Source organism: Orycteropus afer, unplaced genomic scaffold, assembly GCF_000298275.1.
Source record: "Orycteropus afer afer isolate SDZICR_OR568_19922 unplaced genomic scaffold, OryAfe1.0 scaffold00274, whole genome shotgun sequence".
Classification (NCBI taxonomy): domain Eukaryota; kingdom Metazoa; phylum Chordata; class Mammalia; order Tubulidentata; family Orycteropodidae; genus Orycteropus; species Orycteropus afer.
The window spans coordinates 610,543-625,744 of NW_006921861.1; the positions used below are offsets into that span (position 1 = coordinate 610,543).

The 15,202-nt window shown below is 36.4% G+C and overlaps 1 protein-coding gene across 1 annotated transcript in view; it reads left to right on the forward strand.

The window, feature by feature from the left end:
• The window catches only part of UGGT1 (UDP-glucose glycoprotein glucosyltransferase 1), a 407,666-nt gene that overhangs the window by 49,368 nt on the left and 343,096 nt on the right, over window positions 1–15,202 (forward strand). Inside the window, exons 4-5 of the mRNA XM_042782263.1 lie at window positions 8,896–9,008; window positions 11,442–11,616. Of these exons, the coding sequence (XP_042638197.1) occupies window positions 8,896–9,008; window positions 11,442–11,616 (288 nt within the window). The remainder of the gene's footprint in view (window positions 1–8,895; window positions 9,009–11,441; window positions 11,617–15,202) is intronic.

A 15,202-nucleotide genomic window follows, 5' to 3' on the forward strand; every position in this document is an offset into this window, starting at 1 on the left:
TTTTCATGCAAATTCTTCTGCTAGTTGGGGTTTAGTCCACTTTTGTATACTTCCCTTCAAGGCTCAGGGGTCCAAGATTATCTTCTATGTCTGTGTTAATTGGTTTCCCTTTTTTTTGTTGAAGAGCGTCTGCGCAGTCCTTCTGCCTAGTCCGCCATCTTGCCGGAACCTTCTCTTTCTTCTTTTTTGATGTATGCATTTATTGCTATAAATTGGCCTCTGATCATTGCTTTTGCTGTGTCCCAAAGATTTTGTTATGTTGTGTTTTCATTCTCATTTGATTCAAGAAAGTTTTGAATTTCAATTTTGATTTCTTCTCGTACCCAGTGTTTTTCACGGAGGGTGTTGTTCAGTATCCATGTGTTTACTCTTTTCCTGTTGATCTTCTTATTGTTGATTTCCAGTTTGTTAGCATTATGATCTGAGAAGATGCTTTGCAGCATTTTAATGTTTTTATATTTATGAAGGCTTGCTTTATGGCCTAACATATGGGTCTATCATGGAAAACATTCCATGTGCACTGAAGAAGAATGTATATTGTGCTGCTGTTTGGTGAAGTGTTCTTTAGATGTCTATAAGGCCAAGTTGGTGGATTATATTGTTTAGCTCTTCTACATCTTTGTTGAGTTTCTTTCCAGTTGTTTTATCTTTCAAAGAAAGTAATATATTAAATTGTCCCACTATGACTGTGGTGTCATCTATTTGTCTTTTCAACTCTTTTAAAGTCTGATTTATGCATTTTGGGCTCTTTCATTAGGTCCATAGATATTTATGATGGTTATATCTTCATGTTCAATCGATCCCTTAATCATTATATAATGTCCTTCCTTGTCTACTGTAGTAGTTTTTTTCTTAAAGTCAGTTTGCTCAGAAATTAATGTTGCCACTCCTGCTCTCTTACAGTTGCCATTTACTTGATATAGCTTTGATTTTTAGTCTATTTTCGTCTTAATCTCTAAGATGTGTCTCTTGTAGGCAGGATAGTGATATGTTTCGTTTTCTTATAGAATCTGCACCTCTCCGTCTCTTGAGTTGTGCATTTAATCCATTAACATTCATTTTCTTTGAGGTTACCCTATGATTTACAATTTTATCCTCGAATTTAGAACAGTCCATTGTATCTTGCAACTTTCTTAACTTCCTCACCATTTAGATGTTCTGTAACTAAACAGTGTTTTCCCTCTTTTTGTTTGCAGTTGTCCTCACTTGCCAAGTGATGGCTCTGGTTTCCTATTTACAGTCTTGTAAGCTCATTTTACTTTGGATATGTCCATCTCTGTGGTTTCTGGGTTATGTCATCTTGTGTATTAATGGTCGGTGGTTATTTGCTATTTTTGGTTCTCTGTTCAATGGACTTCCTTTAGCATCTCTTGTAAGGTTGGTCTGGTTTTAACAAATTCCCTTAGTTTCTGCGTATCCGGAAATCTAATTTCACCATTATATTTGAGGGACAATTTTGCTGGGTATATAATTCTTGGTTGAAAATTTTTCTCTTTCAGAGTTTTATATATACCATCCCATTGCCTTCTTGCTTGCATGGTTTTTTCTGGGAAATCAGATCTTACTCTTACTGGTTGACGTTTGTATTTAACTTTTTGTTTTTCCTGTGCTGCTCTCAGGATTCTGTCTTTGTCCTTGGTTTTGATGTGTTTGATGATGATATGTCTCGGTGATTTTCTTTAGGGGTCTACCTGTTTGGAGTTTGTTGGACTTCCTGGATGGATATATTCCCCTCTTTCATCATATCAGGGAAGTTCTCCTCCAGCAAATCTTGGACAATTTTGTCAGTGGTTTTGTTTTTCTCTTCCTGTTCTGGAATTCCAGTGACACGTAAGTTATTCCTTTTGATGGTATCCTACGTGAACCTTAGGCTTTCTTCATTTTGTTTTGATTTTTTTTCTGATTGATCCCTTTTTAAAGAAGTATTCAGGTATTTGTCTTCAATTTCATTAATTCTGCGTTCCATTGCATCAGTTCTACTCCTTTGCCCTTCTAATATGTTATCTATTTCTAACAACGTAGTATTAATCTTCTGGATTTCTATCTGTAGATTTAGAATCATTTCTAATTTTCCATTTATTTTGTCATTTTGTTCTTGTATTTTCTTCCAGAATTTTTCCAGGCTTTTTTCTGTGTATTGTTTGGTCTGTCCTCAATCCTTTCAAGACACCCAAATATAATCTTTTGAATTCCTTGTCACAGAGTTTCAATGCTGCCTCTTACTCAGGGTTTTGTTCTGGGTCTGTAGCTTGCTCCCTTTTTTCTACCACTTTATCCTGCTTCTTTGTGTGGACTGTTATGGTGTGTTGTCTCCGAGGCATCCTGGTGTTGTTGTATTTAGATGTCTGTTAAATGTTTGTGAAGAGCAGCCAAGGGTAATTCAGGCTCTTCTTGGTGGTTTTTTATCATTGGACCGTTGTTGGAGAAGAAGGTAGTGGCTCTCGCTCAGTAAGTGAAGGTGCAGGAGATGTGATTGTAGTTGTGTCTTATGGGGACTGGTGCTGTCTCCCTCTCAGTTAGATAAAAATTACAATTGAATAATGAACAAAAAACTAAAAGCACCTGGACAAAAAACACACTATGTAATCACACAGGAACAGTTACTAAAAAAAGAAAAACAGGAATAATAATAAGAAAAAACAAGAAAACCTGTAATATCTGAGAATAGGGCACTAAGAGAAAAAAGGTAGAGTAGGAGGATAATGAGGAAAAAGATAAGGAATAAAGGAAAAAGAAAGACAAGGAACAGGGTTAACCACGAGAGAAAAGGGGGGAAAAAATTCAACCAGGAACAGGGAAAAGAAAAAAAAGCTGAAAACTGGGACCTGTGAGGGATAGAATAAGAATAATGGTGAAAAGGACAAAAATATTAATAATAATGGTTGTTTTAAAACAGACAAATACAAGGAAATATATCGCCAGAAAAAGAAAGTGAAAAAGAAGAAAAAAAAAATTGGTGGAGGACAGCACAGGGCACCTAGGCTCCGTCTGAGCACACAGACTGTGATGGAGTTCTTGTGGGCCCACAAGGTGGGTGGGAGTTGGGGATGGGTGCACCTCCATTCACCAAGCGGGTGTGTGGCATAACAGTAACAAGGAATGTCGCACCTTTTCAGTCTTGCAGGTCCGGAGTGTTCTTGGGGTTGCTGGAAAGCAGAACCTCTTCTTAAGCCTCTGTAATCTCAGAGAGCGCTCTCTCTTTAAGTATCCAAAATGGTCAAGCCACTTGTAACTTTCAAAATGGCGGTGGCCTCCGGACGGGCAAAAGTCCATAGCTCAGCTCTCCTTTCTCTTCACCTGCATTTATTCCCCAGCCACCAGAGCAGTCCTCCGAGCAGTCCCTGGCTAGCAGGGTTGATTTTTAGGTTAATTCTTAGGTTCTACCACCATTCGGGAATCTCCAAGCTATCTGTGCCGGACCGTTAGGATCGCTGAGGATCTCTGCCAGACCGCAGCTCCGTCTGTCTCCTGTTTTGGTATTTTCATTCAAATTCTTCTGCTAGTTGGGGTTTAGTCCACTTCTATATCCTTCCCTTCAAGCCTCAGGGGCCCTGGATTATCTTTTATGTCTGTGTTAATTGGTTTCCCTTTTCTTTGTTGAAGAGGGTCTGTGCATTCTTTCTGTCTAGTCCGCCATCTTACTGGAACTTCCATACTTTTCTTGCCTTTTTACAGAAACGGACTAATAAAGTATGTGTCGTTCTGTGATTGACTTATTTCACTCAGCATAACGTCCTCCAAGTTCATCAACGTTAAGCAGTGTTTTGCAGATTCTACATTATTCTTTAGGGTTGCCTAGTATTGCATTGTGTGTATGTACCATAGTTTGGTTATGCATTTCTCAGTTGATGGATACCTAAGTTGTTTCCATCTTTTGTAAATATTGCTGCAATGAACATGTGTGTGCATATATCTGTTCTTGTCCTGGTTCTCCCTTCTTTAGGATATATAGCTAGTAATGGAATGGCTGGGTCAAATGGTATTTCTAATTCCAACATTTTAAGGAATCACCATACTGCTTTCCACAGTGGTTGTACCATTTTACAGTCCCACCAGCAGTGTATGAGAGTCCCAATCTCTCCACATCCTTGCCAGCATTTGTTATTTTCTGTCTTGTTGAACTTTGCTGTAAGTGCTGAGGTGAGATGGTATCTTATTGTTTTGATTTGCATCTCTCTTAATAGCTAGTGATTGCGAGCATTTCTTCATCTGTTTGTTGGCTGGTTGCATATCCTCGTTGGTGAAGTGTCTATTCATGTCTTCTGCCCATTTTTTAATTGGATGGTTTGTCTTTTTGTTATTGAGGTGTTGGAGTATTCTCTAAATTCTAGAGATATGTCCCTTGTCAGATATGTCATTACCAAATATTTTTTCCCAATCTGTAGGTTCTCTTTTGACTCTTTTGGAGAAGTCTTTGGAAGCACATAAAAATTTAATTTTTAGAAGGTCGCATTCATGTAGTTTCTCTTCTGCTGTTTGTGCATTTTGGGTTGTGCTTGATAGTCTATTTATGCCATATATTGTTGTTGTTGTTGTTGTTATTTGCCGTCGAGTCGGCCCCGACTCATAGCGACCCCTCCTTGGGTTTCCAAGGCAGTATCACTACGGAAGTAGGATTGCCCAACCTTCCTTCTGAGGAGTGGCTGGTGGGTTTGAACCGCCAGCCTTCTGGTTAGCAGTCAAGTGCCTTAGGCACTATGCTACCAGAGCCATATATTAGGGCCCCTATATTTGCCCCTAGATTTTCCTTTATAAAACTGTATAGTTTTAGGTTTCACATTTAAGTCTGTGATCCATCTGGAGTTCGTTTTTGTATGTGGTGTGAGGTACAGTTCTTGTTTTATTTTTCTGAGTATGGATCTCTAGTTTTGCCAGCATCATTTATTAAACAAACATTGTCTTCCCCATTTAATGAATTTCAGCCCTTTTTCAAAGATCAGTGGACTATAAGTCAGTGGATCTATTTGTGGGTTCTCAAGTGTATTCCATTTGTCTGTATATTTGTTATTGTATCAATACCAGGCAGTTTTCACTACTGTGGCTGTATAGTAGGTTTTGAGATCTGGGAGTGTGAGACTTCCTACTTTGTTCTTCCTCAATAGTGCTTTGCTTCTCTGAGATGTCTTTCCTTTCCATATAAAGTTAGTGATTGTTTTTCCATACCTTAAAAAATGTGGATGGGATCTGGATTGGGATTGGATTGAATATATAGATTGCTTTGGGTAGAATTGACATTTTCACAGTGTTCAATCTTTCTGTCCACGAGCATGGTATGTTCTTCCATTTATGTGGATGTCTTATGGTTTCTTGACATAGTATTTGTATAGTTTTCTTTGTAGAGGTGTTTTGTGTGCCTGGTAAGGTTTATTCCCAAGTATTTTATTTTTTTGGTAGCTATTATAAATGGTATCGATTTCCTTATTTCTTTTTTCAGCAATCTCTGTGCTGGTGTAGAGGAATCAGCTCATTTTTGGGTTTTGATCTTTTATCCTTCCATGATGCTAAATCTCTGAGTTAGTTTCAGTAGTTTTTTGACTGAGTCTCTTGGATTTTCTAGGTTTAGGATTATATCAACAAATAAGTGTAGTTTGACTTCTTTCTTACCAATTTGGATGCCTTTGATTTCCCTTTCTTGCTTATTGCCATGGCTAGGACTTCCAATACAATGTTTAATAGAAGTGGTGACAGAGGGCATCTTTTCTGGTTCCTGTTCACAAGGGGAATGGTTTCAGTTTCTCTCCATTGTAATTATTGACAAGTATGAACTTGTTGCTGTCATTTCGTTATGTGTGTTTTCGTGGTGTTCCTGGTTTCTTTGTTCCATATGCTTTTCTGTGCTGAGCTGATGGTGTTTATGAATCACGTTATCCTTTCTTTTATTGCTGCTGTTTTAGTATTTGCTAAGTATTTGTGCTTGTCATCTTTTTTATTGTGATGTAGAGGTTTATCATTTTTCTTGAGGTTACCCTGTGATTTATAATTTTCTCCCCGAGTTTAGAAACATGAATCCTATCTTGCAACTCTTGACTTCCTCACCATTTAGAAGTTTTGTAACTACACTTTTTTTTTTTTTCCCTCTTTTTTTGTTTGTAGCTGTCCTCATTTGATGATTGATATCTCTGGTTCCGTGTTTACAATCTTGTATGGTTATTTTACTTGGGATACTTCCATAACTGTGTTGGTTTCTGGGTTATGTCATCATGTGTATTAATGGTTGGTTGGTGTTTGTTGTTTTTGTTTCTCTTTTCAAAAGTCTACCTTTAGTATCTCTTGTAAGGTTGATCTAGTTTTAACAAGTTCCCTTAATTTCTGCTTATCTGGAAATCTCATTTCACCTTTATATTTGAGTGACGGATTTTCTGGGTATATAATTCTTCGTTAGAAATTTTTCTCTTTCAAGGTTTTGTATGTTCCATCCCATTGTCTTCTTGCCTGCGTGGTTTTTGCAGAGAAATCAGAGATTAGTCTTATTGGCTGTCCTTTGTAAGTAACTTTTCGTTTTTCCCGTGCTGCCTTCAGGATTCTTTCTTTGTTTTTGGTTTTGGTGTGTTTGATGATGATATGTCTTGGGGATTTCCTTTTTGAGTCTATCCTGTTTGGGGTTTGTTGGACTTCTTCAATGGGTATATTCGCATCTCTCATCATATCGGGGAAGTTCTCTTCCAACAAATCTTGGACGATTTTTTTGTGATTTTATTTGTCTCTTCCTCTTCTGGAATTCTGATTATATATAAGTTTTTCCTTTTGATGGTATCCACATTATACCATTCTTCATTTTGTTGTGATCTTTTTTCCCTTTCTAAAGAAGTATTCAGGCGTTTGTCTTCAATCTCATGAATACTATGTTCTGTTGATTCAATCCTACTCCTTTGCCCTTTCAATTTGTTATCTCTTTCTGAAAAGTTAGTATTAATCTTGTGGATTTCTATCTGTAGATTTTGTATCATTTCTAATTTTTCTGTTTGGTTTTGTATTTTCTTCTAAAATTATTTTAGCATTTTGTCTGTGTTTTCCTTGGTCTTTTTCTCAAGTCTGTTGAAGATACCTACATACAATTATTTTGAATTCCTTATCAAGGAGTTCCAATGTTCCTTCTTCCTCCGGGATGTGTTCTGGGTCTGTTTCCTGCTCCCTTGTTCCTCCAGCTTTATTTTGCTTCTTTGTGTGTACTGTGATTGCCTCTTGTCTCTGAGACATTGTGTGTTGTATGTATATTTAACGTGATTTTATTTTACAGTGATTTGTCTAAGATTTTCATCATCTTTGTTTTTTTCTACGTGTATCTGGGTAAGCAGGGTACTATGCACCTCTATTCGGTAGCTGGCATCACTTATTCACTAACCACCTATTTCCTGGTGGATGTGATAGAGAATGAGTATGGCTGAACAGATCTTTGGTGATGTAGTGGCTAAAGCATTTGACTGCTATCCAGAAGGCTGGCGATTCAAACCCACCAACCACTCCTCGGAAGGATTATTGGGCAATCTACCTCTGTAGAGATACCACCTTGGAAACTCAGGGAGGGTTTACTGTGAGTCGAATCGACTCAGTGGCAGTTTTTTATTTTTGGCGGGGGGAGGAACATATCTGCTTTCAGTGTTTGTCAAGAGCAGTTCAGCTTGAGTCAGGCTCTTATTGCTGGTCCTGTATTGTTGGCCAGTGGCTTTAGAAGGCAGTGGTGAGTCTCATTCAGCAAATGGAGCAATAGGAGGTGTGGGTGTGGTTCTTTCATATGGAGAAGGTTGCTGCCCCCACTCACAGAAACAACAATTGAAAAGACATCAAAAAAGTAAAAGCAAGAGAATAAAACAAACACACCACATAAACACAGGGCAACAACTACAAAAAACAGAAAAAAGTAAATCGAAATTAAGTAAGACAATGAAGGAGAGAAAATATTTAAAGAAATACTTTAAAAACCCAAATGAAATATGAATGGAAAAAGGGGAAGGAAAAAAAAAAAAACAAAAACATCTGGACCAATGCTGTCCTCCATGGCTAGGAGGACCAATTATTAGGTTAATTCTTAGGTCCTAACACCTCTTGACAATTTCCAAGCTGGCTGTGCTGTGAGGATTGCTGAGAGTCTGTATCTCCATATGTCTCCTTTTTTGGTGTTTTCATGCAGGTCTACTAGTTGGAATTTAGTCTACTACTGTATCCTTCCTTTCAAAGCTCAGATCTCTAGAATTATCTTCTCTATGTTAATTGTTTTCTCTTTTCTTTGGTGAAGAGGGTCTGTGTAGTTTGTCTGCCTATTCCACCATCTTATTGGAACTCTTCTATACTTACACTCTTAATGTGCCCCTATTTAAGTTCAGATTGGTATATCTCATTATGCCTTGGTGTTAATACATTTACCTGTAAATGTAAATTCACCTCTTATTCATCTTTACTCTTGAAAATCTTAGTGAGCTACTTACATAATTTTTCTGGTTATACCTTTTATTCTCTCATTTATTTGTTCATTTATTTTTGATTCAGTGTAATTCTTTTTACTCCAGTGAGAGAGTGTGCATTGATTTGGTTATTGTATTTAATTTGGACAGTAAATCTCAGCACTTAAAATTGACATCTGCAAACTCAGTTTTCTGTAAGTCACATTATGTGTTCTTTGGGTATGTTCTGAAATAGAATTTTAAAGTTCTGTTTTGGGGATCATAATCACACTTAATTTATTGGGAGGTTATTGGCAGGAAACAAATGGAATAATGCCAGTAAAGCACTGACATATAAAGCGTTTACATTCATAGCACCTAAGGAGTATTCTGGAAAGGTAATACTTGCTTCTGTTGATGTTACTTTGTTATGGTTTAATTGCCTTTTGGAATATATATGTTTTATCTTATCTTCAGTTAGGATTATAAAACACATGCATTGTGTCTCCCATGATAGATAGCAGCCGATGAACCTCCACCAGAAGGCTGCAATTCGTTTTTTTCAGTTCATGGAGAGAAGACTTGTGATTTTGATAATCTTGAGACTCTTCTACGCACAGCATCTGAAAGGTAGATTTGTATGTTTCTTTAAATAAGCATCATGTATCTTATTGTGCATTTGTCTATATAAAGGCACCTTCTGGATTTACTTATGTGTTATATAGTCTATAAGTATGTTAGTTAGAGTGTGGATTCTGGAATCAGATTGACTGATTTGAATCCCACCTTCCTCACTTAAAATAGTTTCGTGAACTTGGGCAAATTACTTAATCTTTCTTTATTTTAAAATGGAGGTAATAGGAATACTTAATAGTACTTAATGCTACTTAGTATCTATTATATTATATTACATAGGATTTGTCATCATCTTAGTAAGGAAAGCAATATACCATGTATTAAAGCCACTGCCTTAAATTAATGTTATTGATGATAATGACCTCTTAGGATATTAATCAATTTCAGACAATGAAGACTACTTAAAAGATAACTTAATTTGAATATTAGATTGGTAATTAATAGGCTGACTTTTGTGCTTAAAGGTAGGTTTCCTGTGGACAGATATAATAAGTACCTATTTTGATATTTGGCTAGGGTAGCATTATACCTCCTCTGATAACACTATGGATAGGATAACAGTTATTTCTATGTGTTGTTGTTCTGCTATGTTAGAAATGCTCATGGCATTTTAGGATTACCATGATTTAAAATGTGCTTGATTGCAGTGGGTTTGGTTGTGGTTCAGTTCTTTAGCAAGGCTGTCTGCCCAAGAGAGGATTCTTTGCACTTGAATTATGTCCGCTGGATGCCATAGGACATCCTTGTCGTTGACAACCAGGTTTATGATGCCCATTCCAGCTGGCTCAGGGCCAATGATGTGGATGTTCTGAAAGGACTATGTGGTAAAGCAGTGCTCCTTTTGGTAAACAAAATTGTTTCATTCTTTTGAAAAATGGTTTGTTTAATTTGTTGCAGCATAAATACAGATGGTTATAAAGAAAAGAGTGATAGTATCTTCTTTTCTGAGAGTGGTAACTACTGTTTTTAACTGTCATGTACCCTTTTAGATTTTTTCTGTGGTTACAGATTTATACAGGTAGTTAGGTTTTTTTCAACAGGAGACATCTTTACATTTAGTTACATATGTGTTCATTTTTTTGTTTAACTCTTCAGCTTTGAAAACAGTTAATGAACTTTTTGTCTGGGTAGAGTCCTCATTGTTATTTAAAGCCGTCTTAATCACAAATGCTGTGTGATTTATTTTTAACTAGCTGAGCCTAGACCATCCAAAGGCATATGTACTCTGTTTGCAGGCATAGAAGCATCTTATATTTAACCCATGCATGATAAGTTATCGTAAGACTGTCCCATAATTTATTCCTGACTGGTGATTTTTCAGGCTCCTTTCTTTTCTTTTGTTCTTACAATAAGGCTTTAGTGAATGTTCGTATTCATGTGTCTTTACTTTCTAGTGGACAGTTCGTTGGAAGAAGTACTGGTAGATCATAAAGTCGATGCATTAACTTCCATAATCTTGATGCCATCCTTAGAAACGCCATCCTTAGAAACGTTATTTATTTATTTTTTTTGAGAAGTTTTAAAATTTATGAGGAAAATTTAAATTTAAAAATCATTAGCAGGAAGACTGTAATAGTAAATATAGTTGAAATGGTAAAGGAGGAAGCCTTACTGTAATTGGAGGTAGTATGTGTCATAATGCCTAAAGCATTTGACTGCTAACCAGAAGGTTGGTGGTTCAAACTCACCAGCCACTCCACGGAAGGAGCCATCTGCTTCCATAAAAATTTGCTACCTTGCAAACCTACTGGAGGTCTCTCTGAGTCGGAATCGACTTGATGGCTGTGAGTTTATGTTTGTTTTTTTTTTTTTTTTTTGGTAGGCTTAAAGTTATCCAGGGAGCTCTGGTAGCGTAGTGCCTAAGGCACTTGACTGCTAACCAGAAGGCTGGCGGTTCAAACCCACCAGCCACTCCTTGGAAGGAAGGTTGGGCAATCTATTTCCATAGTTATACTGCCTTGGAAACCCAAGGAGGGTCACTATGAGTCGGGTCTGACTCGACGGCATGTAACAACAACAACAAAATTATCCAATGGTTTATACGTTATTTGTACTTAGGTTCTTTTCTGATAGAAGGATAAGTGTATTCTACTCATATGAGAAAAGATTATTCTAAGGTTTAGTACTATGAAATTTGAACAGGTATTCTTTTTGTTTTCCCTCTCTAGTAATTGGTAATGATTTTTAATCAAAGTCCTCATTTTATATTTAGCTTTTATGTAATAGACTTTCATTATTTTTAATCATTATTAAATAAGTCACTTGACAGTTATTCTAACTGAAAACTATTTAAGACTGTAAGTATTAAATTAAGATGCTCATAATTTTTATACTTAAAGTATCATAGCTGTAGTTTACATTTTGTACAGTTTTTAAAGTGTAAAAATTTAAAATTAAAAATTTTAAAGTTTTAATATTTATTTTCAGACCCAAACCATTATTATTCAAAGGAGATCACAGATACCCCTCATCTAATCTGGAAAGTCCAGTGGTAATTTTCTACTCTGAGATTGGCCATAAAGAATTTTCTGTTTTCCACCAACAACTCATATCCAAAAGCAATGCTGGCAAAATCAACTATGTATTCAGACATTATATATCTGTAAGTATTGACTTAACTTAGACCTATAATAATGTTTTGAGATCTAGTAATTTCATCTCTTCTAGTATTAGTTCATAGGAGGTGTTTTGCTTGCTTTTCTGAAGAAACAAAATATTTATGCTAAAAGACTGACTTATTTTACTTTTTATTTCAAAATGAAGTATGTGAATGATTTTTTTTTTCTAAATTTAATATGATCATTAAACTGTAACTGATTCGTTTTTTGGTAAATTTTATTGTTGATAAAGCACAATAAAAAACTTTGCAATTTTAACCATACATTCAGTTCAGTGACTAATTATATTCAGTATGCTGTTCAACCATCATCATTTCTAAAGGTTTTACATCATTCCAAACAGAAGCTGAATACTCTTTAAGCAGTAACTTCCCATTCGTCCCTTTTTCCAGCCTCTGTACCTACTGATAGGCATTTTTCTGTTACGGATATTTCATATGAATGGGATCATAAAATGTTTGTTCCTTTGTGTGTCACTTATTTTACTTGTCATAAAGTTTTCAAGGTTCATCTATGTTGTCGCATGCATTAGAACTTTTTCCCTTTATTATGGAATAAAATTCCATTGTATGGATATACCACATTTTTTTTTATCCATTCATATGTTGATGGACACTGGGTTGTTTCCACCTTTTTGTATTGTGAATAATACTGCAGTGACCATTGGTGTATATGTATCTCTTCAAGTCTGTGCTTTCCAGTTCTTGGGTATATGTACCTAGGAGTGGAGTTCTGTGTTTAACTTTTTGAAGAACCACCAAACTGTTTTCTTTTGTGGCTGAACCATTTTATATTTGTACCAGCAATGCATGAGGGTTTTACTTTCTCCATCTCCTCACTCAAACCCACTGCCGTGGAGCGATTCCCACTCATAGTGACTCATCCTCATTAGGTTTCTGAGGAGGTAAATCTTTATGGATGTAGATTGCCTCATCTTTTCTGCGGAGTGGCTGATGGGTTTGAACCACTTTCTGGTTAGCACTTGTTATTTTCCATTTTTCTGATAATATTCTTGTGGGGATGAAGTATTATCTCATTGTCACAAATGATTCATAAATTCATTTTTGGCACCATTTTTTTTCATATTTTTTTCTTTTACCTCCACTCTTTCATTTGGTGGAGGGGTTAGGATTTTTAGAGAGATGAAGTAAGGCAGAATTGATTTAGATATTAAGCTTTTAAAACCATGTGTAATGTTTAACATTTAAAATATTTATATGTAAAGAAGGTTAATCTTTAAAGTTTTTGTATCATTGTAAGCTCAGTAAATATTGGGCACTAAGATCATGTATGTAAAAGACAAATTTAAAATAAAAATTTATATGAACAGAAACAGATTTATCAATGCCTTTAGGAGCTCTGGTAGCATAGTGCCTAAGGCACTTGACTGCTAACCAGAAGGCTGGCGGTTCAAACCCACCAGCCACTCCTCAGAAGGAAGGTTGGGCAATCCTACTTCCTTAGTGATACTGCCTCGGAAACCCAAGGAGGGGTCGCTATGAGTCGGGGCTGACACAATGGCAAATAACAACAATAACAACAACAGTTTTTGACAACTCCTACCCATCCATCCAATACCTCCAGCTCTGTTGCTGGCATTACATATTCATGTGTTTTAGGTCTTTTGTCGGTCAGGCTGGTGGTGAGTTCATAGTATTTCATCAACATAAGCCCTGCTGAGACTTTTAAATTCAATTAAAAAACAAGTACACATGTGCATAAACACAGATGGTCCCAAGAAAGCACTTCTGAGATTAAGACCTCACCAGTTTTCAACATCTGCTCTGTAGGTTTTGGAACTTTTTTCTTTCTCCATTTCTTCACATTAAGACCTTTGTTCTTTCACATGTGTACTACAATTGCCCACTTCCCCGCTCCCCTATCTTGCCTGTAACTGTGGTAGGATACAAGAAGCAAAGGCGAGACTATTTCCATAGCTAGCTTTTTTTTTTGGTGGAACTATACACAGTGAAATATGGATCCATTTAACAGTTTCTACATGTGTAACTCAACTGACCTGCATGTTGTGTCATCAGTCTCACTATTCCTTACCAAATTATTTTATCACTATTCATTTAGACTCATAGCCTTCTAAACTTTTACCTATGCTTTAGAGTTACTGTTGTCAATTAGATCTCGTATATATAATTCTTTAAGGGGTAAGATGTTGTTTGGCTTTAAATGACTTCAGGAAATCATTATGATTTAAGTTTAGAGATTATCTCAGGGCAATAGATTTGGAGGTTAGTCTAGTCTCAGTGAGTCTACGAATTCTAGATTCCATAAGAATTTGGAATTCCTTATAATCCCCCCATTTTGAATAGGATCCATCTTTTTTTTTTTTTTTTTGTAGGATCTATCTTTTGAATCTTTGATCACAGTATTCAGTAATGGTAGCTGGGCAACCATCCAGTTCTTCATGGCAAAGGAGGCAGTAGTTCATGGAGGCAACTAGACCTGTGGTCCAATTTTTCAATTCCTGGGTCTCCTTCCTCTGCTGCTCCAGGCAAATAGAGACCATTTTTTTAATTTTCCTTCTTCATATTATATTTATTACTTGACAATCCTATTCTTTATTTCTATAATTTTTTTTTGCTTTTTTTAAGTTTTATTGTGATTTGGATGAAAGTTTACAGGGTAAATTCATTTTCCATTCAGCAGTTCATACATGTTTTGTTTCATGATGTTGACTGTAATACCCCACAATGTGACACTTCTCTTTCCACTTCCTTCCTGTAGTTACCTCTTCTCTGTGTTCTTCCTTTCTATGCATTCCTGCCCCAAGATACCTCCCTGTACAAATTGTATAAATACTACCCTTTTGTTCTCCCATGATTGATTGTTCTAAGGAATGTATTTTCTTGATATAAATGTTCACCCTGTATGCCTGTCTGTCGTTTGCCTAGAAGCCACAGGAGTGAGTTCAATTCTAGACCTGAAAGGTAGCTAGGGACCATAGTATCTGGGGTTTCACCAGGCTCTATCAGACTAGTAAACCTAGTCTTTTTTATGATTTTGAGTTTAGCTCCACATTGTTCTCCCATTCTATCCAGGATCTCCTGATAAAAGAATGGCTTTTAGCTTTGCATGTGATTGGCAGTGGTAGCTAGGTACCATCTAGGTCTTTTGGTTTCATGGTAGTTTGGATGACCACTCCCAAGTTTTTGACTTCAGGTTCTATTCAGTGAACTAGGAAGTACAACCAAAAAACTGCTGCCAATGAGTTGATTGTAACTCATAGCAACTATATAGGACAGAGTAGAAGTGTCCCATTGGGTTTCCAAGGCTGTAAATCTTTATGAAAGAAGATTGTCTCATCTTTCTCCCATGGAGTGGCTGGTGGGTTCAAACCACTGACATTATGGTTAGCAGCTGAATGTGTTAACCAGTACACTGCCAAAGCTCCTTGAGAAGATAGAGCAGAAACCCTAAAATCACTATTAGAACAGTTGACTAGATGTCCCACAAAAATATGACTCTAACCCTTGAAACTAAGAAAACAAATCCCATGAGGTATTTGTTTGTACCTAGTAGTTTCAGCAGCTGTCCCCCTCCTTTTTTTTTTTTTTT